This window comes from Oncorhynchus nerka, linkage group LG24 (assembly GCF_034236695.1).
Source record: "Oncorhynchus nerka isolate Pitt River linkage group LG24, Oner_Uvic_2.0, whole genome shotgun sequence".
Taxonomy (NCBI): domain Eukaryota; kingdom Metazoa; phylum Chordata; class Actinopteri; order Salmoniformes; family Salmonidae; genus Oncorhynchus; species Oncorhynchus nerka.
In genome coordinates, this window is record NC_088419.1 from 88,147,168 (window position 1) to 88,173,988 (window position 26,821).

The 26,821-nt window shown below is 42.7% G+C and overlaps 1 protein-coding gene across 1 annotated transcript in view; it reads left to right on the forward strand.

Moving 5' to 3' along the window:
- Nucleotides 1-996: 996 nt before the first annotated feature.
- Nucleotides 997-26,821, forward strand: part of crb1 (crumbs cell polarity complex component 1) — a 66,692-nt gene continuing 40,867 nt past the window's right edge. The window contains exons 1-6 of the mRNA XM_029648730.2: nt 997-1,139; nt 14,082-14,327; nt 16,346-16,541; nt 16,985-17,124; nt 18,661-18,843; nt 21,684-22,658. Coding sequence (XP_029504590.1) covers nt 1,058-1,139; nt 14,082-14,327; nt 16,346-16,541; nt 16,985-17,124; nt 18,661-18,843; nt 21,684-22,658 — 1,822 coding nt within the window. The 5' untranslated portion in view covers nt 997-1,057. The remainder of the gene's footprint in view (nt 1,140-14,081; nt 14,328-16,345; nt 16,542-16,984; nt 17,125-18,660; nt 18,844-21,683; nt 22,659-26,821) is intronic.

Consider the following 26,821-nt stretch of genomic DNA (forward strand, 5'->3'; position numbering starts at 1 on the left):
AAACACGTTTCTCTGTTAATGGTTACGTTCAGTTTGAATTTCGATTTACTTTGTTAGCCAATCATATCGTAGGTTGGACGCCTTATGTTCCAATCGCTGTGGGGTAAACAATGAATGGCCAATCAGAGATCCTCAAAATGTTTAAACTGCCATAAGCCGCGCCTACTTCGAGAAGCACACTACAGTCATCAGATGCCACTCAGGAAGGGGGCGCCGTTGATATTATATTTTGTAGTTCTTAGCTAGACGTTGTAACCTACAGTGGCTTTGTATTCACGGTTCAGACAGTTTATTCTTATCACTTAAGACAACATTCAGGTGTGGCTATGTCTTCCACATAGCCTACTAAATTAGTAAATAAATGTTGATACGTGATGCAATGCTTGTTGGCGAAAATCATTTGATTTTTGCTACGTTTGGCCTTCCGTTGTCCAATTCAAATGTTAACCAGTGGAACAAATGTTGCACAAAATCATGTATATGAAATTGCATTGACTGGTACTTGATTTGTGTTTGATTGAGTTGTGTGTGTTGTATGCAACATCTGTACTTTTTTTGAATTAGGTCTACAGTGTTCAGGCTCTCAGTTGGCGATAAGAGAAGCCTGAAAGAGCAGCAGTGGAAGACAGCATTCTAGGCTACATCTTCCCTCGTGATTAGGCTATTCAGTGCGGTGCTGGCGCCTGAAAGAGACATTCTCATTATGTATGAAATATGCACCGTTTCCTCCTTCCCATCCACTTACATTTATATTACAGTATTTCAACACTGACAGACCATCTCACTTAGGCTACTGGTGCTATATTGAACAAACACCAGCAATCCGCTTCCCTGGCGGCCTTTTTATAGCGTTCACGTTTGATTGAGGATCATCTGAAGAGCTGACCGCAGAGAGAGCCCATTGGTGCGTCAGGGGACAAGGGCGCATCAAGTGATTGGTGAGCGGAGCTCAGGAATAGTGGCCCTTGAGTTCACAACAAGCACAGGCAGCACATCAGAGAGAGAGCCTACCAACATGCTTCACACAGAGCGAGCAGGATGATTTTCTATCAAGAATATGGATTTATTGCGATCTACTAGGTTTCATTCACTTGCTTTCGCCTTGGTCATCTATGGTGCACTAACCATAGGGATAGATGGTGAGTAAGGGTAGTTTTATTATGTATTTTTTGGTTATACCAGTTGATAACTGTTCAATTCTCATTTCGCAGTTTTTTTTAGAAGACATAGGCTGAAGTATAAAGTTTCATCTGGTGTTTGGGTTTATTGATTATGCAGGTATCCTCATTGTGTTGTCACCCTAGTCTGTGTACCCGTCTGTTTAGCTATCATTCCACTCCTTGACACTACTTGTCGTGCTAAAAAGGTTCAGTTATATAAAATGTTTTGTATAGGGCACCTGCTGCTGCGTTTCTTCTGAAAATAATGCTGATCAGATCATCCTCGTGCTCTAATTCAAATATATTAAGGGATCGTCTGAAAGTGTTTATGAATCCATCACAGTAGTAGCCAACAATATCTCATTTTTTATACCTTTATTTAACTAGTTAAGAACAAATTCTTATTTTCAATGACGGCCCAGGAACAGTGGGTTAACAGCCTGTTCAGGGGCCAGAACGACAGATTTGTACCTTGTCAGCTTGGGGATTTGAATTTACAACTTTCTGGTTACTAGTCCAACGCACTAACCACTAGGCAACATCAGTGTGATCCATTTGTTTTTATTTTTAATGAGTGTTAATAACAGTCCTATAACCCGCTTATATAGGCATGAAAAGGTATCCATTTACATGTAGGATATCTATGTTTTTTAATTGTCCTTACAGAAATGATGCCCTCAGCTGTAAATGTGTAGGAGATCTTAAAAGTATTTGCTTTTGGCATACCTGCCCTTTCTCTGATCAGGGGCATTCTCTACTCTCTAACCCCTGAGCTGCATGTGTCACAACAACTATTGTTAAGTAGCTGATCAGTAGACTGTTGTTTCTGATTGGATATAGTGATTCTAACTGGCATGCCTTGAATTTCAATTGGAAATGTGAGGGGTGACATCACTGCTATCTCCCAGTGTTCATGGCACATTCTGTAAGGAGCTCTGAAGCTAAAAGAGCACACAAAGACAGACCCAACAATGAGGTGCAGCGTAAGCCCCCACGGGGGGCGGGCATATTCTATGTCTCCAATACTCCTAAGAGTGTGTTTGAGTCTGTGTGTGGGTCTGTGTGTGCATGTGAGCAGCGCTTGTGTGTGTGTGTGTGTGTGTGCTCGTGCATGCTTGTTCTGTTATCACTACTGAAACAAGCAAACACACCAGCCTGTGTGTGCATCAGTCAGTCTGTGAAAGAGAGGCCGGTCAGATCTTCCTTCCACATGTGCTGCAAAAATGAAAGGGCCTTTCTACAAGAGATAGCACTGAACAAAGAGCTATACTGCCATTAGCATATGAAAGAGGCCTTACATGCTGTGGGAGGGGATGTTTGGTTGGCTGGCGCTACGTTTTGAATGCACCATTAGTCAACAGGCTTTTGGTTGAATCTTAAGGTACTGATATGCCTCACAGGAAGACCTCTTGGTCTTATAAAGGGACTGTGGTTTCTTAAATGAATGCCATGCAACAGTTATTCTGTTTTAAAAAAAGTATTTCCTGATAAATTGATTGATTAAAAGGCATCTCCGTCAACAACCTGTTGGTGTTGGCAAGGCCAGGATGTTTGGCTGCAGTTGGCAGCCTTGACGGTGTGTGTCCCCCAATGGGACGTCAGTTCAACGTCTAGTTTTTAGTTTACATTTGGTTGAGTTGTCAACTAACATGAATCCAATGTAAAATCATAAACAAATTTAATTGGATTTAGGTTAAACGTTGGGTGAAAAAAAACATTGAATTTCACATTCATTTTTTGTTGTTGGAATGACGTGGTTTCATCCAGTTTTTGCCCAGTGGGGATTGTGTGTGTGTGTGCGTGTGTGTGTGTGCGTGTGTGTTTGTGTGTGTGTGTGTGTGTGCGCACTGGTAATGCACACTAGATGATCCCGTGTCTGATCTGCCTTGGATCTACGTACTTCCAGCTGATAGTCCATGATAGTGGACATATGGCTGGACACCCGATATTCTCCCCAGATCTTCCCCAGCCCACCTGGACACCAACCCCCAACCAGGGTCATGCTGAGATGAGGTCTAGACACTCATAAGCTGCTCTAGTGAAAATCTGGAGGCTCTCTGTGAAATTGATTGTCCTTCACAAATGATACTAAGGAGAGAGAGGATGAGTAAGCTGTGCCATTGTCCACGTGGAAAGTGTGATTGCACCACCACCGTGATTGTTCTGATTTGACCATTTTGACAGTCACTGATTGGTCTGATTTTACCATTTTGACAGTCACTCACCTTTCCAGTCAGAAATTTGACTGATCTGTTCACCTACTTTACCAATACATATCTGTAGTTCGATTGGACTGGAAGGCTAAGATTTGTGGCGCAATACATTCCTGTGTAAATTGATGTGATATACCATTATGGTTGCGTCACCTGCATAACATGGAACTCTGTAAATCCCAAACCTTCAAACAATCGTCATGCAGTGCACACCCACAACATGGCAGGCCATTCATCGTTTATGGTCATATCCAGCTTTGAGAAAGGCCCGCTGGAATGAACCAAAATGAAAACAGGTGTGCACTTCACACCCCTCTGTGTGTTAAATGCTGTGGGTCCCTTCTTACACGCATTCCATCCATTACACGGCCTGCCACTGTTGATGATCTGATTCTGCTGGGTGGTTATGGCAACTTTGGGTTGCCATGTTTGGGGAAATCCTTGTCGTTGATATCATCCATCGTTGGTGCGTATCCTAGAGTTAGTTTTCTTATTCATCACGCGCTGTTAGCGGTAAGTGCACCCGATTCAGCTACCCTGCGAGCCATTTTGGGTGTCAGGTAGCCTAGTCGTTAGAGTGTTGGACTTGTAACCGAAAGGTTGCAAGATCAAATCCCTGAGCTGACAAGGTAAAAATCTGTAGTTCTGCCCCTGAACAAGGCAGCACTGTTCCTAGGCCGTCAATGAAAATAAGAATTGGTTCTTAACTGACTTGCCTAGTTAAATAAAGGTAAAATAAAACACATTTTTTGAACCATTTCAAATGTCTAAAGGTAGAAACTCTGCCTTCCCGGCAGGTCCGGGGGGAGCAAATCAAGTGCACTATATGCCTACCGCTAGCCAATCGGATGGCTCACATTACCATGTCTGTAGTAACGTAGTAGGCGGAAACGACATCTACATCTAAATTTATACTGTGAGATTTCAAAAATGTGAAAACCATGACTAGAGGGCGACTGTCAATGAATACAGAAAATATCTGCTTTTTTATGAGTGAGTTCGTGTTTTTACTCAGCACTATCCACTTTCTATTCAACACTTTTTTATAATCCATAAACTGTGTGTTCTCCCTACTTCCACTTGCACTACAACCAGCACTGCAGCTGAAATTAGTAGGAAAGGGTATCGATAGGCTTGCGTTCTTACCATTAGCCGCATGGATCTTTTTTTAATATCAAGGAATATTTCACTTTCTCCGGTCATAGGAGTAACAACATGAATTTGTGCATGAGGCAGAGATAATGTGATGCGAATTGAGTTTCGCCATCAGCTGGAAGATGGTGTCCCTTTTGGGTCAGTGTCAGCGGAGGCAAGGGAGAGCTGAGGGACGTTGAGAGGTGAACCTTCAGTCTGCTGCCCTCTCCCTCTGCTGAGACTGACCATCAGATGCAGGCATTCTCCATCAGACCAGTAAAATAAAATAAAAGCGAATGATTTACATTTATACTCACTCAGCTGTGTGTTACAAATAATACAACAGCTAATACCAATGTGATCATATATCCTACCTCACATGTTGAAGTATATATTTTTAAATGGTCTGAGAAAAGACAAAGCATTTGCAGGGCAATTCAAGCAAAGCCAATATGCGGTGAGAATGTTTTGTGCCTGTGAGTGAGTGTTTGGTAACATGTAGGATCCGGTGAGTGTTTGGTAACATGTAGGATCCGGTGAGTGTTTGGTAACATGTAGGATCCGGTGAGTGTTTGGTAACATGTAGGATCCGGTGAGTGTTTGGTAACATGTAGGATCTGGTGAGTGTTTGGTAACATGTAGGATCTGGTGAGTGTTTGGTAACATGTAGGATCCGGTGAGTGTTTGGTAACATGTAGGATCTAGTGAGTGTTTGGTAACATGTAGGATCTGGTGAGTGTTTGGTAACATGTAGGATCTAGTGAGTGTTTGGTAACATGTAGGATCTGGTGAGTGTTTGGTAACATGTAGGATCTAGTGAGTGTTTGGTAACATGTAGGATCTAGTGAGTGTTTGGTAACATGTAGGATCTAGTGAGTGTTTGGTAACATATAGGATCTGGTGAGTGTTTGGTAACATGTAGGATCCGGTGAGTGTTTGGTAACATGTAGGATCTGGTGAGTGTTTGGTAACATGTAGGATCTGGTGAGTGTTTGGTAACATGTAGGATCCGGTGAGTGTTTGGTAACATGTAGGATCTGGTGAGTGTTTGGTAACATGTAGGATCCGGTGAGTGTTTGGTAACATGTAGGATCTGGTGAGTGTTTGGTAACATGTAGGATCTGGTGAGTGTTTGGTAACATGTAGGATCCGGTGAGTGTTTGGTAACATGTAGGATCTAGTGAGTGTTTGGTAACATGTAGGATCTGGTGAGTGTTTGGTAACATGTAGGATCTAGTGAGTGTTTGGTAACATGTAGGATCTGGTGAGTGTTTGGTAACATGTAGGATCTAGTGAGTGTTTGGTAACATGTAGGATCTAGTGAGTGTTTGGTAACATGTAGGATCTAGTGAGTGTTTGGTAACATATAGGATCTGGTGAGTGTTTGGTAACATGTAGGATCCGGTGAGTGTTTGGTAACATGTAGGATCTGGTGAGTGTTTGGTAACATGTAGGATCTGGTGAGTGTTTGGTAACATGTAGGATCTAGTGAGTGTTTGGTAACATGTAGGATCCGGTGAGTGTTTGGTAACATGTAGGATCCGGTGAGTGTTTGGTAACATGTAGGATCTGGTGAGTGTTTGGTAACATGTAGGATCTGGTGAGTGTTTGGTAACATGTAGGATCTGGTGAGTGTTTGGAAACATGTAGGATCTGGTGAGTGTTTGGTAACATGTAGGATCTGGTGAGTGTTTGGTAACATGTAGGATCTGGTGAGTGTTTGGTAACATGTAGGATCCGGTGAGTGTTTGGTAACATGTAGGATCCGGTGAGTGTTTGGAAACATGTAGGATCTGGTGAGTGTTTGTTTGCTTACTTGAGTTTAGCATTTTGTCCAATAACAGCAATGTAGCCCCTTTCTGCTTTGGGATGTGTTGTTTATACTGTATGTACAGTCGTGGCCAAAAGTTTTGAGAATGACACATTTGAATTTCCACAAAGTTTGCTGCTTCAGTGTCTTTAGATATTTTTATCAGATGTTACTATGGAATACTGAAGTATAATTACAAGCATTTCATAAGTGTCCAACGCTTTTATTGACAATTACATGAAGTTGATGCAAAGAGTCAATATTTGCAGTGTTGACCCTTCTTTTTCAAGACCTCTGCAATCCGCCATGGCATGCTGTCAATTAACTTCTGGGCCACATCCTGACTGATGGCAGCCCATTCTTGCATAACCAATGCTTGGAGTTTGTCAGAATTTGTGGGGTTTTGTTTGTCCACCCGCCTCTTGAGGATTGACCACAAGTTCTCAATGGGATTAAGATCTGGGGAGTTTCCTGGTCATGGACCCAAAATATCAATGTTTTGTTCCCTTAGCCACTTATGGCCACTTATGTAAAGGTGCTCCATCATGCTGGTAAAGGCATTGTTCATCACCAAACTGTTCCTGGATGGTTGGGAGAAGTTGCTCTCGGAGGATGTGTCGGTACCATTCTTTATTCATGGCTGTGTTCTTAGGCAAAATTGTGAGTGAGCCCACTCCCTTGGCTGAGAAGCAAACCCACACATGAATGGTCTCAGGATGCTTTACTGTTGGCATGACACAGGACTGATGGTAGTGCTCACCTTGTCTTTTCCGGACAAGCTTTTTTCCGGATGCCCCAAACAATCGGAATGGGGATTCATCAGAGAAAATGACTTTATCCCAGTCTTCAGCAGTCTAATCCCTGTACCTTTGGCAGAATATCAGTATGTCCCTGATGTTTTTCCTGGAGAGAAGTGGCTTCTTTGCTGCCCTTCTTGACACCAGGCCATCCAAGTCTTTGCCTCACTGTGCGTGCAGATGCACTCACACCTTCCATTCCTGAGCAAGCTCTGTACTGGTGGTGCCCCGATCCCGCACATGAATCAACTTTAGGAGACGGTCCTGGCGCTTGCCGAACTTTCTTTGGCGCCCTGAAGCCTTCTTCACAACAATTGAACCGCTCTCCTTGAAGTTCTTGATGATCCGATAAATGGTTGATTTAGGTGCAATCTTACTGGCAGCAATATCCTTGCCTGTGAAGCCCTTTTTGAGCAAAGCAATGATGAGTGCACATGTTTCCTTGCAGGTAACCATGGTTGACAGAGGAAGAACAATGATTCCAAGCACCACCCTCCTTTTGAAGCTTCCAGTCTGTTATTCGAACTCAATCAGCATGACAGAGTGATCTCCAGCCTTGTCCTCGTCAACACTCACACCTGTGTTAACGAGAGAATCACTGACATGTCAGCTGCTCCTTTTGTGGCAGGGCTGAAATGCAATGGACATGTTTTTGGGGGATTCAGTTCATTTGCATGACAAATAGGGACTTTGCAATTAATTGCAATTCATCTGATCACTCTTTATAACATTCTGGAGTATATGCAAATTGCCATCATACAAACTGAGGCAGCAGACTTTGTGAAAATGTATATTTGTGTCATTCTCAAAACTTTTGGCCACGACTGTAGGAGTTAAATAAAGAGCAAGCTCATAATGGATTTATGAAATATTTTACCCCAGAATGACCTCTACCTGATCCACCTCTACCTCTACCTGTGTCGACCTGGCTGTTACTTGTTAAACTTCTATTCTTGTGATAATTGAAGTAGTGTGTGATACTGTAGGAGAAGTTATGTGCCATGTGTGACTTGTCTGGATCTCATCATATGTGAGAACTCCTTCAAGACTGTTGGAAAAGTATTCCAGGTCAAGCTGGTTGAGAGAATGCCAAGAGTGTGCAAAGCTGTCATCAAGGCAAAGGGTGGCTACTGTGAAGAATCTCAAATATAAATGTATTTTCATTTGTTTAACACATTTTTGGTTACTACATGATTCCATGTGTTATTTCATAGTTTTGATGTCTTCTATAATGTAGAAAATTATAAAAATAAAGAAAAACCCTTGAATGAGTAGATGAGTGTTTACTGGTTGAAATGGGTGCTATAGAATATACTCTACGTCCTCCTGGAGAGCTACTGGGTGTGAAGGCTTTTGCTCCATCCCTACTGTAACACCCCGAGGTACCGTAAAAATTATCTCTCCGGGAGAAGGATTGGCCATCCTTGATCTGATCTACAGTGTAAATGATACCAGTTCATCTGAATGGATGTTCTATGTTCCAGTAAGCCGGGCATTAGGAGGAGCCATTCGGTTAATTCCTCTCTCCCCTGGTAGACGTGTTGGACAAACACGTGAATGGATTAATCCACTAATTAGTATGGGAGGCAACATGTTTACAGCCAAACTAATGAACAGAACAGAAACATAGCTGTGATTGGCAGGCGTTGTGTCATTAATCTCTGCTGTGCTGTGCGATTAAGTAGATGCACAGCAGCACCGAGGCTGTACTAGGAATGAATGCATTGATAAATTACTGACTTCTGTCCGCCTACGGTCGCCATGGCGATAGAGAGACTGCAGAAACAGAACCGTGGAATTGGTTGCCATGGAGGCCAGCTGTGATGCTTTGTGAGGCTATTAAGTTCCAAAACGTCCTTGTACCGGAGACGAGAATGGGGAGCGAGCAGGCCGCTTTTCATAGGAGGAGACAGAGCCTTTTGTGTCATACGCTATTGGACACAATTGCTGTGTGTGACAATGCAAAACTTGACTCATTGTAACACACTGCTGAGAGAATAAAATACATTAGTAGACATATGAATCCCTTCTAGTTCATCCTCACGAGTACATTTTTTAGTGGTACTGACATTTGTACAATGTAAAAGAGACAGAGAATGTATGAAAGACACCTTAAGAATAATATACAGTATATCAGAATAAGTCTGCTGTGACATATTTCAGTTTCCCCCTGAAGATCAATTGCTATTAGTTGAATCAGACATTTTAGTGCACGTCCGGAACTAAAGCCTGCACACATTTGGCCCTCCGGGTCTGGAATGCTCCACCCATGTGCAAAAACAGAAACACACATAATGGCAGAATATGGAGAATGAACAGAGTGCATCTTCAAGACCCGAAATGTATTAAATACTTAAATGAAAAAAATAAAGGCCTTTACCATTACAAATGAAGACATAGAGGACAGAGTAAAGCCGAACCCCGACATAATTTGGGATGCTTTTAAGGGGTACATTAGGGGAATGATAATATTATACTCTGCTAAAGTTAAATCTGAGTTCAACATTTTAATTCAAGAAAAATATAAATAAATTCCTATCTTAGAAAAAGCCCTAAACATTTTTACAAGGTAAAGAAGAAAATACAATTTCAGAACTTAAGCAGGAATATGATTTTTTTACTCTTGAAGACAACTACAGGTTAAGTAAGGGATAAACAGTGATGTTCTGTACATTACCTTGGAAATAATGGACGAGTCAGTAGAGTTCATTTTTCCAAGGTAATGTACAGAATGGAAGCCTTTATCTCGTTTATACCACAATTGCCAAAGAAAACAATACTAAAGCACACATTTACTGGTAGAAATAACATTATTTTGTTGAAATTTTCATTTATATAAGATTACTTAGTATATAAGATACTTAGTCATCTTTTGGTTTCTAGAGACATGACCCAGTCGTTCGTTCGATTGGTTTGATATTTATGGACACGACCCAGTCGTTGGTACTTTATGTTCCGTTGCTATGCTCGTTCATTCTTTATGTCCCTTGTTTGCTAGCTAGCCATCTAGCTATGGCTAACACGGTCACAACCTCTGCAGTCAGAATAACAGCAAAGTAGCTGCATTTGCGTTTGTTTAGCTATTTTCTATTGGCATTCATTTGGATACATCCATAACAATGAGCTGATGATGCCCGATTTTGCCTGGCCTAGCTAGAAAAGTTAGCCTTCTCGTCAGGATACTCAACAAGGCACTAGGCTAGAAGCTAGCTAAATAGTTTGTTGCTAGCAAACCTGCCAATATGACAACCAAATAAAAAAATATCAGATGTTGAAAACAGCTTGTCAAACTAGAAACATGTGGGAGGATTTGACAGCATACAAAGAATAACTCATGATCTACAGAAATCCTTTAAAACTTCTTATGGCCTAGATCCCGCTAACGGGATCGATATGACAACAGCCATGGAAAGTACAGGGTGCCAAATTCAAAACAACAGAAATCTCATAATTAAAATTCCTCAAACATAGAAGTATTTTACACCATTTTAAAGATAAACTTGTTGTTAATCCCACCACAGTGTCCAATTTCAAAAAGGCTTTACGACGAAAGCACACCAAACAATTATGTCAGGTCTGCACCTCGTCACAGAAAAACACAGCCATTTTTCCAGCCAAAGAGAGGAGTCACAATTAGCAGAAATAGAGATCAAATGAATCACTAAACTTTGATGATCTTCATCAGATGACACTCATATGACTTCATGTTACACAATACATGTATGTTTTGTTCGATAAAGTTCATATTTATATACAAATATCTGAGTTTACATTGGCGCGTTATGTTCAGTAGTTCCAAAACATCCAGAGATTTTGCAGAGAGCCACATCAATTAAGCTTTACCGAAAAAGCACACCATGCAATAATCTGAGTACAGCGCTCAGACAACAAAACAAGCCATACAGATATCCGCCATGTTGTGGAGTCAACAGAAGTCAGAAATAGCATGATAAATATTCACTTACCTTTGATGATCTTCATCCGAATGCACTCCCAGGAATCCCAGTTCCACAATAAATGTTTGATTTGTTCGATAAAGTCCATCATTTATGTCCAAATACCTCCTTTTTGTTCGCGCGTTTAGTACACAATCCAAACTCACGATGCGCGGGCAGGTCCAGGCGAAAGTTCCGACGAAAAGTCATATTACAGTTCGTAGAAACATGTCAAACGAAGTATAGAATCAATCTTTGGGATGTTTTTATCATAAATCTTCAATAATGTTCCAACCGGAGAATTCCTTTGTCTGTAGAAATGCAATGGAACGCAAGCTAACTCAGGTGAACGTGCGTGATCAGCTCATGCCACTCTGGCAGACCTCTGACTCATTCATCTCTCATTCCTCCTTCCTTCACAGTAGAAGCATCAAACATGAAAAACTACAAATTTCAGATTTCCCACTTCCTGGTTGGATTTTTTCTCAGGTTTTTGCCTGCCATATGAGTTCTGTTATACGCACAGACATAATTCAAACAGTTTTAGAAACGTCAGCGTGTTTTCTATCCAAATCTAACAATATGCATATATTAGCAAATGGGCCTGAGTAACAGGCAGTTTACTCTGGGCACCTTATTCATCCAAGCTACTCAATACTGTCCCCCATCCATAAGAAGTTTTAAGTGAACCACAAAAGATATGAAATACTTAATTTAATATAACAAGAAACGACAAATATATAAAGATAACGTTATCCCATTACTCAACAACATGAAAGCAGATCTAACTAAATATGGGAATAATCTTCCCATAAATCTTACCGGTAGAATAAACTTCTTCAGAATGGAATGGCTCCCAAAGTTTTTTTTTTTTGTGGTAGTACTAGCCACTCCACCAAAGACATTCTTAAAAAAGTATACTCGGCCATAAAAGACTTCATATGGGCAAATAAAACTCATAGAGTAAATTGAAGTTTTACATCTCCCTAAATCTGAGGATAGTTTTAAACTATGATGCACCACACAAGGTTGTTAACTTGCGACCATATAGTTAAATGCACTAAAGAGGAACAATGGGAACGTATTGAAAATGTGCATGCTCATCCCCAGAATATATTCTCATATTTGTTTTCAGAGGATAGAGATAAGAGGATTAACAACTCGATAGCTAAGAACACAATAACAATATGGACGAAAAGGACACAAATTCTACAAGAACCAATATCACTCCCGAAAACCACACCCCAATGGAACAATCCTTGGATAGCTTTTCAGAATTCACTGATGAATTGGCCCACATGGGGCATAGAAACCGTAAATGATGTGGTAATAGGAAATACAAATATTTCCATGTCAGATTTAAAAAGCTGGTTGGACTGACCAATGTAGACATTTTCAAATATCTGCAACTTAAAAGTTTCATTTCACAAAATCTTGACCTGTAAGCAATGCTGAGGGAGTCCTATTTGACTCAGAAAAAGATACGCATATGATAGGTAAGATATACAAAACATTGCAGAGAGCATATCTAACTGACAATGTCTTAGAAAAAAATATAAACTATTCGAATCAAGACTTGAAAATAACTGATATAGATGGAGGGAGTGTTGGAACATAACATGAAATTACAGTTAAAATTAATGTATGCTTAATCCAGTATAAACTAATGAATATAATGTATTATACAAGAGACAAAATTATACAGTACAACAGCAGAGTAATTTCTTAAGTGTAAAACGAGTTATGGGTGGATGAATCAAATATATTATTATTTAAATATAGGAAAGGTGTGGGCTACAGAGAAAAATAGAATAGTGCAATTTGTGGCCATATGGAATATACTGCTACAAGCACTGGGAATTTCCAGAGGATGAAGGATGAGGGGGAGTGAGGTTGTGAGACATATGTGATCTGTATGGTTGCTGTGGGAACATGAGGGTCTGACCAGGTGTGATGTCATAATGTGTAGGGTTGCTGTGGGAACATGTGGGTCTGACCAGGTGTGATGTCATAATGTGTATGGTTGCTGTGGGAACATGTGGGTCTGACCAGGTGTGATGTCATAATGTGTATGGTTGCTGTGGGAACATGTGGGTCTGACCAGGTGTGATGCCATAATGTGTATGGTTTCTGTGGGAACATGTGGGTCTGACCAGGTGTGATGCCATAATGTGTAGGGTTGCTGTGGGAACATTTGGGTCTGAGCAGGTGTGATGTCATAATGTGTATGGTTTCTGTGGGAACATGTGGGTCTGACCAGGTGTGATGTCATAATGTGTATGGTTGCTGTGGGAACATGTGGGTCTGACCAGGTGTGATGTCATAATGTGTAGGGTTGCTGTGGGAACATTTGGGTCTGAGCAGGTGTGATGTCATAATGTGTATGGTTGCTGTGGGAACATGTGGGTCTGAGCAGGTGTGATGTCATAATGTGTATGGTTGCTGTGGGAACATTTGGGTCTGAGCAGGTGTGATGTCATAATGTGTATGGTTGCTGTGGGAACATTTGGGTCTGAGCAGGTGTGATGTCATAATGTGTATGGTTGCTGTGGGAACATGTGGGTCTGAGCAGGTGTGATGTCATAATGTGTATGGTTGCTGTGGGAACATTTGGGTCTGAGCAGGTGTGATGTCATAATGTGTATGGTTGCTGTGGGAACATGTGGGTCTGAGCAGGTGTGATGTCATAATGTGTATGGTTGCTGTGGGAACATTTGGGTCTGAACAGGTGTGATGTCATAATGTGTATGGTTGCTGTGGGAACATGTGGGTCTGAGCAGGTGTGATGTCATAATGTGTATGGTTGCTGTGGGAACATTTGGGTCTGAGCAGGCGTGATGTCATTGATGTGTATGGTTGCTGTGGGAACATGTGGGTCTGAGCAGGTGTGATGTCATTGATATTTGTTGAAATGTGTGTGCGTCTATTTATTGTCTCATGTATTGTTGTTATTGTTTGAGAGGGTAAAAAACATAGTAAAAAATAAACCCATCAGTCAGACAATCAATCAAAACATGACTTCCTGTCCCCAGGTGCATCCCCTCTGAAAGCGAAGTCGGCGGCCCCGTTTACGGACCAGTGTTTCCCCAACCCCTGCTACAACCGGGCCATCTGCCGTAGCCGTGGTGACGGTTACTCTTGTTTCTGCGTGCCGGGGTTCCAGGGTGAGCGCTGCCAGATCGAGGTGAACGAGTGTGTGTCGCAGCCCTGCAGGAACAGAGCCACCTGCGTAGACAGGGTGGGCAGGTACGCCTGCCTCTGCAGCCTGGGGTTCACAGGTAAGAGGAGAGAAGAGACGGCTCCTCCAAGGCTCTGTTCAGTAATGCACCAATAGGGAAATGGATGTACTACCTGAACATAGGTTGCAAAGGGTTCTGTTTCCTTGTTAGGTGAAAAGTATGGAGAACACTTCCAAATGGTTCAGGTAAAGGGGTGCCCAATGTTACATGGGTGCAGGCTTTTGCTCCAGCCAAGCAGTAACACACTGCGTAATCAACTAGGCTTTAATTATATCTTTGATTAGTTGAATCATGTGTGTTCCCAGTCAAGGGATGAAGGTTGCTCACCACTGGCCCCAATGAGTGTACAATGTTGTCATCTAGTGTCAGTTTGAGCTCATTACACTAGTCCTCAATCTAACCCTACCCTCTTCTATGCTCTCTAGCTCATACTGTATGTTTAAAAGAAGAAAAACAAACACATAATATCAGAATATCTATATCTTTTCCATACTCTATGACAGTTAGAGATAGAGAGAAATGCTAATGAAAGATAATCTGTGGGTAATCCTAGTTCTTTAGAGTATTTTAGGTACGATAAGGTTAAATACAAGGCTACTTTCAGATGGACGAATCTTGTTAAATTTACTCTGTTTACTATTTTGCCACCCGTCCAAGGCCGAACTCTCCTTCACTCTGTGTTCTGGTTTACAGTGTGATTGATTAGTGGAGTCAGCTGAGTGGAGGTCGGCTCATAATAATGGCTGGAACGGCGCGAGTGGAATGACATCAAACACATAGAAACCGTGTGACACATAGAAACCGTGTGACACATAGAAACCGTGTGACACATAGAAACCGTGTGACACATAGAAACCGTGTGACACATAGAAACCGTGTGATACATAGAAACCGTGTGACACATAGAAACCGTGTGACACATAGAAACCGTGTGACACATAGAAACCGTGTGACACATAGAAACCGTGTGACACATAGAAACCGTGTGATACATAGAAACCGTGTGACACATAGAAACCGTGTGACACCGTGTGACACATAGAAACCGTGTGACACATAGAAACCGTGTGACACATAGAAACCGTGTGATACATAGAAACCGTGTGACACATAGAAACCGTGTGATACATAGAAACCGTGTGACACATAGAAACCGTGTGACACATAGAAACCGTGTGATACATAGAAACCGTGTGTTTGATACCATTCCACCGCTTCTGCTCCAGCCTTTACCACGAGTCCGTCCTCCCCAATTAAAGTGACACCAACCTCCTGTGTCTGGGCTTCAGAATAACATGTTAGAACATGATGATTGGTGCTTCGATCAGAAATAAACATGAACAAAACAACAACACAAGGACTCCCGAGTGGTGCAGCGTTCAGAGGCACTGCAGTGCAAGAGGCGTCACTACAGTCCCTGATTCCAATCCAGGTTGTATCACATCTGGCCGTGATTGGGAGTCCCATAGGGCGGCGCACAATTGGCCCAGAGTTGTCCGGGTGTGGCCAGGGTAGGCCGTCATTGTAAATAAGAATTTGTTCTTAACTGACTTGCCTAGTTAAATAAAGGTAAAATAAAATGATAAATGATAAAAGAAACAGCCTCTAATATCAGTACATGATGATCAGTCAACCAGTCAACATGAAATCATTTCATCCTCAGTATGATCCCCACAGGTACATGATACTCAGGTCTCTATTGTCCCTCCATCAGGTCCTAATGGTCTGATACTCAGGGCTCCATTGTCCCTCCATCAGGTCCTAATGGTCTGATACTCAGGGCTCCATTGTCCCTCCATCAGGTCCTAATGGTCTGATACTCAGGGCTCCATTGTCCCTCCATCAGGTCCTAATGGTCTGATACTCAGGGCTCCATTGTCCCTCCATCAGGTCCTAATGGTCTGTACTCAGGGCTCCATTGTATGATCCCCACAGGTACATGTTGACATTCCACATCATGTTTCTCTAACAGACCTGTCCAGATGGTTTGGCCAATGTGTTTTATAAGACCACAGTCCATGTTACAGACCCTCTGACGGCCATGTTTGATGTTCCAGGTGCCACCTGTGAGGTCCAGATTAACGAGTGTCAATCACAGCCCTGCCTCAACGGCGGGAGTTGTCATGACTACGTCAATGGCTTCTCATGCACCTGCATGCCCGGTTTCCAGGGCGACCGCTGTGAAATCGACGTTGACGAGTGCCATCACCAGCCATGCCAAAACGGGGCCCTGTGTATTGATAGGTTGAATGGGTCAGTAGTTTGTGAGTGAGAGAGAGATTTGTATTCATTTGTGTGGAGTAAAACAAGACACGCCTGCGTAATGAGCAAGGCGTCGAAGACGTGGATGTCGATTAAGGCAGCCCCCCCCACCTCTCTGATTCATAGGGGTTGGGTTAAATGAGGAAGACGTGGATGTCGATTAAGGCAGCCCCCCTCACCTCTCTGATTCAGAGGGGTTGGGTTAAATGAGGAAGACGTGGATGTTGATTAAGGCAGCCCCCCCCTCACCTCTCTGATTCAGAGGGGTTGGGTTAAATGAGGAAGACACATTTCAGTTGAATGCATTCAGTTGTACAACTGACTAGTTATCCCCCTTTCCCTTTAATGCTTGCCTGCAAAGCTTCACTTTTTATTGGAAAAGTCATTGGCACTGAAACTGCAAGATGCGTAACTGAAAATCGTTATCATTTCAGGTACAGCTGCGACTGCTCTCAGACCACCTTCACTGGGCGACACTGTGAAACTGCTGCTCCTCCATGCACGTCCCAGCCATGCCTCAACGGCGCCATCTGTGTGGAGGACGAGGGGAACTACACCTGTGACTGCTGGCCAGGTACAGTGCAGTCACACAGTCACAAGACAGAAAGAACTGTAGGCACTTCATTAGCAGTCAAGTATGAAGTCTGTTCTTGAAATGGCACCTGCAGCCCCAAGGAGGTATTTTGTATTTGTATTTATTATGGATCCCCATTAGTTCCTGCCAAGGTAGCAGCTACTCTTCCTGGGGTTTATTATGGATCCCCATTAGTTCCTGCCAAGGTAGCAGCTTCTCCTCCTTGGGTTTAGTATGGATCCCCATTAGTTCCTGCCAAGGTAGCAGCTTCTCCTCCTGGGGTTTATTATGGATCCCCATTAGTTCCTGCCAAGGCAGCAGCTACTCTTCCTGGTGTTTATTATGGATCCCCATTAGTTCCTGCCAACGTAGCAGCTACTCTTCATGGGGTTTATTGTGGATCCCCATTAGTTCCTGCCAAGGCAGCAGCTACTCTTCCTGGGGTTTATATGGATCCCCATTAGTTCCTGCCAACGTAGCAGCTACTCTTCCTGGGGTTTATTGTGGATCCCCATTAGTTCCTGTCAAGGCAGCTACTACTCTTCCTGGGGTTTATATGGATCCCCATTAGTTCCTGCCAAGGCAACAGCTACTCTTCCTGGGGTTTATTATGGATCCCCATTAGTTCCTGTCAAGGCAGCAGCTACTCTTCCTGGGGTTTATTATGGATCCCCATTAGTTCCTGTCAAGGCAACAGCTACTCTTCCTGGAGTTTATTATGGATACCCATTAGTTCCCGTCAATGCAGCAGCTATTCTTCCTGGAGTTTATTATGGATCCCCATTAGTTCCTGCCAAGGCAACAGCTACTCTTCCTGGGGTTTATTATGGATCCCCATTAGTTCCTGTCAAGGCAGCAGCTACTCTTCCTGGGGTTTATTATGGATCCCCATTAGTTCCTGCCAAGGCAACAGCTACTCTTCCTGGGGTTTATTATGGATCCCCATTAGTTCCTGTCAAGGCAGCAGCTACTCTTCCTGGGGTTTATTATGGATCCCCATTAGTTCCTGCCAAGGCAACAGCTACTCTTCCTGGGGTCCAGCAACATTAAGGCAGTTATATACAATAAAAAATATTACATGACATTACATTTCATAACACTTTTCACAACACATGAAGTGTGTTCCCTCAGGCCACTACTCCACTATCACGTATTTACAATACAACATCCATGTGTACGTGTGTGTAGAGTGTGTGTCTCATCATGTGTATGTGTGTCTGTGTCTGTGTGTGTGTCTCGTCACAGTTTCCACTCTTCCATAAGGTGTATTTTTATCTGTAAAAAAAAAAAAATCTATTTATACTGCTTGCATCAGTTACTGGCTTCCAGCCACAGCAGCTTGTGTTAATGTCCTGCCTGCTTGCCTGTGGCTAAAGTTAAAACAGTGTGTGTCTGGGTTTCAGGCCTAAAATGCACCTCTCCCACAAATGTGAGGAATGTCCTTTGTTATCCTGAGAAATATAGAGAGGTGTGTGCGCATGTGTGCGTGTTGTCTATCCCCCTGTATGTCTTACATTCTGTCTGTGTCCTGCCCAGGGTTCAAGGGTCGTCAGTGTGAGGTGGATGTGAGTGAGTGCAGCAGCAACCCCTGTCTGTACAGGGGACACTGTATAGAGCTGTCCTGGCAGAGCCTGTATGGTTCAGAGCCTCTGCTTCCAGACCACTACGACCCACAGCAAGCTGCAGGCTTCATATGCAGCTGCCCACCAGGAACCACAGGTAATGTCCCATTGAAACACATTATGAACCAGGAACCACAGGTAATGTCCATGGAAACACATTATGAACCAGGAACCACAGGTAATGTCCATTGAAACACATTATGAACCAGGAACCACAGGTAATGTCCATTGAAACACATTATGAACCAGGAACCACAGGTAATGTCCATTGAAACACATTATGAACCAGGAACCACAGGTAATGTCCATTGAAACACATTATGAACCAGGAACCACAGGTAATGTCCATTGAAACACATTATGAATGATTTCTGATCACTGTCATTACCCATCAAAGGTTAAAATTTCTGCTCGATGAGGCTAGGCACTCCCATAACAAATGAGTGCATGCTCATTTGCTAAATGCTAAAATATGACAACCATAAGTATGGATACTGGTCCAGCCTATTGTTTAGGTCACCCCCAACAACCAACGATCAACTCTGTTTCATAACTATATGACATGCACCTGTAGCTTGGGCCGACTCACAGTTTTCACCCATTAGGAAAAGGGGGGATACCTAGTCAGTTGTACAACTGAAATGTGTCTTCTGCATTTAACCCTCTGAATCAGAGAGGTGCGGAGGGCTGCCTTAATCAACATCCATGTCTTCAGCGCCCGGGAAACAGTGGGTTAACTGCCTTGCTCAGGGGCAGAACGGGGATTCGATCCAGCAACCTTTTGGTTACTGGCTAAACGCTCTATCCGCTAGGCTACCATTAGCGCTCTATTCTATTCATCCTGCTGCATATGCAGTCCTGTGATCTGCCTGTAAGGCCCAGCAGGTAAGACCAGTGGCTGTGTCTATAATTGACTCCCCCAGCAGTCACCAGTGTTCACTCTGTAATTGCATTAGTGTTAATCCTGAGGATCTGGCTTCCCTGAACTACTCCCTGCAGAAGGACTCAGCACTGTGTTCAGTTGTGTATGGCTGGAGACCGGAGGACAGGGACTGTTGGCTACTATGATGACCTGTGGTCACAATGGGATGGAACACTCAGTGGTAGTTGACATCGAGACGAGTGTATAGTTATTGGTGGGAAACTTCGAAAACTGGCGCGATGCTGCAAGTGGAAGTATGGATTTGGAGCATTCTATTGCTAAGTGCAGGTATGGTTATAGGTTATAGATAGTTCTTTATGCCTTATGTTTGTTTGTTTGTTGTCAATAACAATATACTACTGTATGGTGGTAATGGCCTTGTTATACTTATCAATCTCATTGAAGTAAATTGTATGAAGTGATTATTGTTGATGGTCATTGTGTTTTAGAGCAAGATCCCCGCTTTTGCTGTTTGTTTTTGCAAAGATTGAGAAAATGTCTTAGTGTCGTAGCTTTTGTTACTATGTGGTTTTCTACTGTATATATGATTGGATGTGTCTATTGGGTCTGTGGACCAGAGGTTGCCCAAAGACTTATCATTATGCAACATGCACACGATAGTCCAGTTAGGTTTGAGTATTAACTTGACATGGTGGAGAGGATGGCGAGCTTTAGCTCACAGATAGCATCATGGGAAGGGTGGCACCGCGGGAAGCTTCCTTAAGTCTAGAGCTTAAAATCACTCATCATGTACAGTACAACGGAAGACGTGTTTATGGTGAAGGTTTACATGTGTCTCCAGTAAGAAGTTATATTGTTTATGGTGAAGGTTTACATGTGTCTTCGGTAAGAAGTTATATTGTTTATGGTGAAGGTTTACATGTGTCTCCAGTAAGAAGTTATATTGTTTATGGTGAAGGTTTACATGTGTCTTTGGTAAGAAGTTATATTGTTTATGGTGAAGGTTTACATGTGTCTTCGGTAAGAAGTTATATTGTTTATGGTGAAGGTTTACATGTGTCTCCAGTAAGAAGTTATATTGTTTATGGTGAAGGTTTACATGTGTCTTCGGTAAGAAGTTATATTGTTTATGGTCAAGATTTACATGTGTCTTTGGTAAGAAGTTATATTGTTTATGGTGAAGGTTTACATGTGTCTTCGGTAAGAAGTTATATTGTTTATGGTCAAGATTTACATGTGTCTTCGGTAAGAAGTTATATTGTTTATGGTGAAGGTTTACATGTGTCTCCAGTAAGAAGTTATATTGTTTATGGTGAAGGTTTACATGTGTCTTCGGTAAGAAGTTATATTGTTTATGGTGAAGGTTTACATGTGTCTTCAGTAAGAAGTTATATTGTTTATGGTGAAGGTTTACATGTGTCTTCGGTAAGAAGTTATATTGTTTATGGTGAAGGTTTACATGTGTCTTTGGTAAGAAGTTATATTGTTTATGGTGAAGGTTTACATGTGTCTTCGGTAAGAAGTTATATTGTTTATGGTGAAGGTTTACATGTGTCTTCAGTAAGAAGTTATATTGTTTATGGTGAAGGTTTACATGTGTCTTCGGTAAGAAGTTATATTGTTTATGGTGAAGGTTTACATGTGTCTTTGGTAAGAAGTTATATTGTTTATGGTGAAGGTTTACATGTGTCTTCGGTAAGAAGTTATATTGTTTATGGTCAAGATTTACATGTGTCTTTGGTAAGAAGTTATATTGTTTATGGTGAAGGTTTACATGTGTCTCCAGTAAGAAGTTATAATGTGGTCATGTGCCTCAATAAGTTATATACTGTACATTATTCATGATTCAAAATAGTGCTTCAAAAGGTGAGGAGAAGAAGTATATTTTCTGTACTAGAATATCAGGAAATGTGAAGAGTGAATATTTCACGCCTGGTACCAGCTCTTAGAGAAAAAGTAATAACGTACTTTGATTTCCATTCCTCCACAGACTCATTTCTACTGATTGTAGTATTATCGACCCACATCATCACCCAGTCTCCCTTCTCTTCCAGGTACTCTTTGTGAGGAGGTAGTGGACACGTGTGACCCCAGCCCTTGTGAGAACGGGGGTCAGTGTGAGAGCCTTGTGGGGGGCTATGTGTGCCACTGCTCTCCGCAGAACCAAGATGAGTTCCTGTACGGGGGACAGAACTGCAGCGAGGCTATGGTGGGCTGTGAGGGCCACGAGTGTCAGAACCAGGGCTCGTGTTCTCCCTTCCTGAGCGACGGCCATCATGGCTACTCCTGCCTCTGCCCCCCGGGCCTCACCGGGCCTCTCTGCCAGACCCCCACAGCCTTCTCCTTCGAGCAGAAAGGCTATTTGCTGTTGCAGAGCCCACTGCTGGCCGCGGAGGCCTCATGCAACATCACCCTGAGCTTCCGGACAGTGCTGCCCAGGGCCGTGCTCTTCCAGCGGAGCAGTGGAGGGCTGGTCCTGGGTCTGGAGCTACTGGGGGGCCAGCTGATACTCAGCCTGAGGAGGGAGGCCTTGGCTGGGGGTGGGGAAGAGGGAGAGGCCCTGCAGCTTAGGCAGACCCTGGAGCTCCCTCTTAACGTGACTGATGGGGAGTGGCACTCTGTGAAGGCCGTGCTGGAGGACGGTCTGCTCAGCCTCAGGCTCCTGGATGGTGGGGTCTGTCAGGAGCAGGACTGTGAGAGCAAAGCCCAGGTCAATGGCACCCAGGCTGGGGCGGATCTTCCAGAGTCTCCCCTCCAGAACACTTTCATTGGCGGGGTGGTGGAGGCAGGCGGCGCCCTGGTCCCAGTCCCGGCCTTCATTGGCTGTCTGCGGGACGTGTTTGTGGACTCCCAGCTGGTGGTTCCGGAGGAGTGGCTGAGCGACTCGGCAGTGAACGTGACTGCAGGCTGCAGCCACAGGGACCGATGCCAGGACAGCCCCTGTGAGAACAGAGGACAGTGCATCAACCTGTGGCAGAGCTACCAGTGCCGGTGCCCCCGGCCATACGAAGGTCACGACTGTGCTGAGGGTAAGAATGGAGGAATGAGTGGAGGAGGATAGGGGTAGTGAGGAAAAGGTATGGGAGCCCCCGAGATCTTCTCTAATTTCAAGGGCTAGTTTTGCCCATTACTTACATACTGTTGAAGTCGGAAGTTTACATACACTTAGGTTGGAGTCATTAAAACTAGTTTTTCAACCACTCCACAAATGTATTGTTAACAAACTATAGTTTTGGCAAGTTGGTTAGGACATCTACTTTGTGCATGACACAAGTAATTTTTCCAACAATTGTTTACAGACAGGTTATTTCAGTTATAATTCACTGTATCACAATTGCAGTGGGTCAGAAGTTAGAAGCTAAAAGCTTCTGTTAGGCTAATTGACATCATTTGAGTCAATTGGAGGTGTACCTGTGGATGTATTTCAAGGCCTACCTTCAAACTCAGTGCCTCTTTGCTTGACATCATGGGAAAATCAAAAGAAATCAGCCAAGACCCCAGAAAAACAATTGTAGACCTCCAGAAGTCTGGTTCATCCTTGGGAGCAATTTCCAAACACCTGAAGGTACCATGTTCATCTGTACAAACAATAGTCGCAAGTATAAACACCAATGGACCACATAGCCGCCATACCGCTCAGGAAGGAGACGTGTTCTGTCTCCTAGAGATGAACGTACTTTGATGCGAAAAGTGAAAATCAATCCCAGAACAACAGCAAAGGACCTTGTGAAGATGTTGGAGGAAACAGGTACAAAAGTATCTATATCCACAGTAAAACGAGTCCTATATCAACATAACCTGAAAGGCTGCTCAGCAAGGAAGAAGACACTGCTCCAAAACCGCCATAAAAAAGCAACTGCACATGGGGACAAAGATCGTACTTTTTGGAGAAATGTTCTCTGGTCTGATGAAACAAAAATAGAACTGTTCGGCCATAATGACCATCGTTATGTTTGGAGGAAAAATGGGGAGGCTTGCAAGCCGAAGAACACCATTCCAATTGTGAAGCACGGGGGTGGCAGCATCATATTGTCAGGAAGTTAAAGCTTGGACGCAAATGGGTCTTCCAAATGGACAATGACCCCAAGAATACTTCCAACGTTGTGGCAAAATGGCTTAAGGACAACAAAGTCAAGGTATTGGACTGGCCATCACAAAGCCTTGACCTCAATCCCATAGAAAATGTGTGGGCAGAACTGAAAAAGCGTGTGCGAGCAAGTAGGTCCACAAACCTGACTCAGTTACACCAGCTCTGTCAGGAGGAATGAGCCATAATTCCCCCAATTTATTGTGGGAAGCTTGTGGAAGGCTACCTGAAACGTTTGACCCAAGTGAAATAATTTAAAGCAATGCTACCAAATACTAATTGAGTGTATTTAAACTTCTGACCCACTGGGAATGTAATGAAAGAAATAAAAGCTGAAATAAATTATTCTCTGTACTATTATTCTGACATTTCACATTCTTAAAATAAAGTGGTGATCCTAACTGACCTAAAACAGGGAATTGTTACTAGGATTACATTTCAGGAATGTGAAAAACTGAGTTGAAATGTATTTGGCCTTGGTGTATTTTAACATCCAACTTCAACTGTAGCTACATATGGGAAGAAGTGGAGGGCACTCAACCAACTTGAGTCGAGGTGAAAACAAAAAAACGTATTATATCATTTAAGCAATTATTAAAAACTTGACGTTTCATCCTTCATCGATGGCCTTTACCAATGTCCTTTATCAATGTCCTTCACCAGAGCCATACATAGCTTCATACCCATGCTCAAATGTATTGAACAGAACATCCTTAGTAGGCCTACATAACAGAGAGAGTGTAGAATAGAGTAGAGCAGAGCAGTCAGAAGTCAGAAGTCACATTCAGAGATCAGCTCCCTGAAAGGATAAATGGCTTAAAGGAGGGAGGAAATCTGTGTTGGAAACGATGACGTAATGCATTGCCATGTAAGGACTCACAATACTTACACAATACATAACACAGATTGATTTGCAATCCTAGACTCACACAAATGTCAGTGCGGAGTATACAGTAGACCCAGGCAAGTCATTTCAGCCCTTTGTTTTTCTGAGAGGGATATTATTAGCCAGTTGCCATCAAAGCAGATTAGTAATAATCTGACCGTATTTAAGGAAAGACACACAGAAACACAAACACTACACACACATCTAGATGTAGATTTGAACTATAGCTCGCCTGGCTGCACCGAATGGCCCTGTGCATAAGCTACATAAGCGGTCGCTTAGGCCCCCCCCACCAAAAAAGGGGCCCCTCACAAAAAAATTGACTTGGTCTCAATTTACTTTTAAGAGTTAGGATAGTAGGTGCAATGTGGTAGTGCATCAGCTGTTTTTCTGTTATGTCAGTCACTGACAGTCACTCCATTAGCCCATGTCAGCTAAAAATAATTTTCTATAAATTACTAGGCAAGTTAGTCTAGCCAGCTATCTAAAACTTGTAGTAATCATGGACGAATTACTGACCGGGCACATACCCATGGGCCCTGACCTTCAGGGGGCCCCCATTCATTTTATTTGTCACCCAGATATCGTATCAACATGGTATAAATCATGACAAAATGTTTAGAATGGCAGAATATATGTGGAATTGTGGAAAATGTACTTTAAAGCTGCAAAATGTTCTCCCTGCCCCATGGCAAATATGTGGAATTGAATGAAATTAGCTTCGGAACTGCATCATTTTGTCTTCACCTAATAGCAAAATGTGTCGAATTGCAGTAAAGTAGCTTTAAAACGGCATAATGTTCTCTCCACCCGGTGGTAAATGTGTAGAATTGCAGTAAAGTAGCTTTAAAAGGGCATAATGTTGTCTCCACCCGGTGGTAAATGTGTAGAATTGCAGAAAGATGTCTTTAAAATGGCTATATTTTCTCTACTCATTGCAAAATGTGTAGAATTCTTTAGGCTGTCAAGAGGCCACTAAAAGGTTTTGGCCCTCAGGGTGGCTGGGGGGACCAAACCAAATCTCACCGGGTATGGATCATTCTAGCCCTTTCTTCACAAATGCCTACAGATCACCAACATGCCAATCTGTGTGTGTTTTTTCTCACACATGCATGTTTGCATACATGCGTGAGTGCTTGCATGCACGTGTGTGTGTGTGTGTGTGTGTGTGTGTGTGTGTGTGTGTGTGTGTGTGTGTGTGTGTGTGTGTGTGTGCATATGCGTAAGTGTGTCTGTGCATGTGATTGTATTTGGCTGCGTTTACACAGGCAGCCCAATTCTGATCTTTTTTTCACTAATTGGTTTTAATAATTGGGCAAAAGATCAGAATTGGTCTGCCTGTGTAAACACAGCCTGTGATTTAAGAAAAGGTAGACATTACAGGCTGTAGTGTATGATATGAGAAAAGGTAACAGGCTGTAGTGTATGATATGAGAAAAGGTAGACATTACAGGCTGTAGTGTATGATATGAGAAAAGGTAACAGGCTGTAGTGTATGATATGAGAAAAGGTAACAGGCTGTAGTGTATGATATGAGAAAAGGTAATAGGCTGTAGTGTATGATATGAGAAAAGGTAACAGGCTGTAGTGTATGATATGAGAAAAGGTAACAGGCTGTAGTGTATGATATGAGAAAAGGTAACAGGCTGTAGTGTATGATATGAGAAAAGGTAGACATTACAGGCTGTAGTGTATGATATGAGAAAAGGTAACAGGCTGTAGTGTATGATATGAGAAAAGGTAACAGGCTGTAGTGTATGATATGAGAAAAGGTAATAGGCTGTAGTGTATGATATGAGAAAAGGTAACAGGCTGTAGTGTATGATATGAGAAAAGGTAACAGGCTGTAGTGTATGATATGAGAAAAGGTAACAGGCTGTAGTGTATGATATGAGAAAAGGTAGACATTACAGGCTGTAGTGTATGATATGAGAAAAGGTAACAGGCTGTAGTGTATGATATGAGAAAAGGTAACAGGCTGTAGTGTATGATATGAGAAAAGGTAACAGGCTGTAGTGTATGATGTGAGAAAAGGTAACAGGCTGTAGTGTATGATATGAGAAAAGGTAACAGGCTGTAGTGTATGATATGAGAAAAGGTAACAGGCTGTAGTGTATGATATGAGAAAAGGTAACAGGCTGTAGTGTATGATATGAGAAAAGGTAGACATTACAGGCTGTAGTGTATGATATGAGAAAAGGTAACAGGCTGTAGTGTAT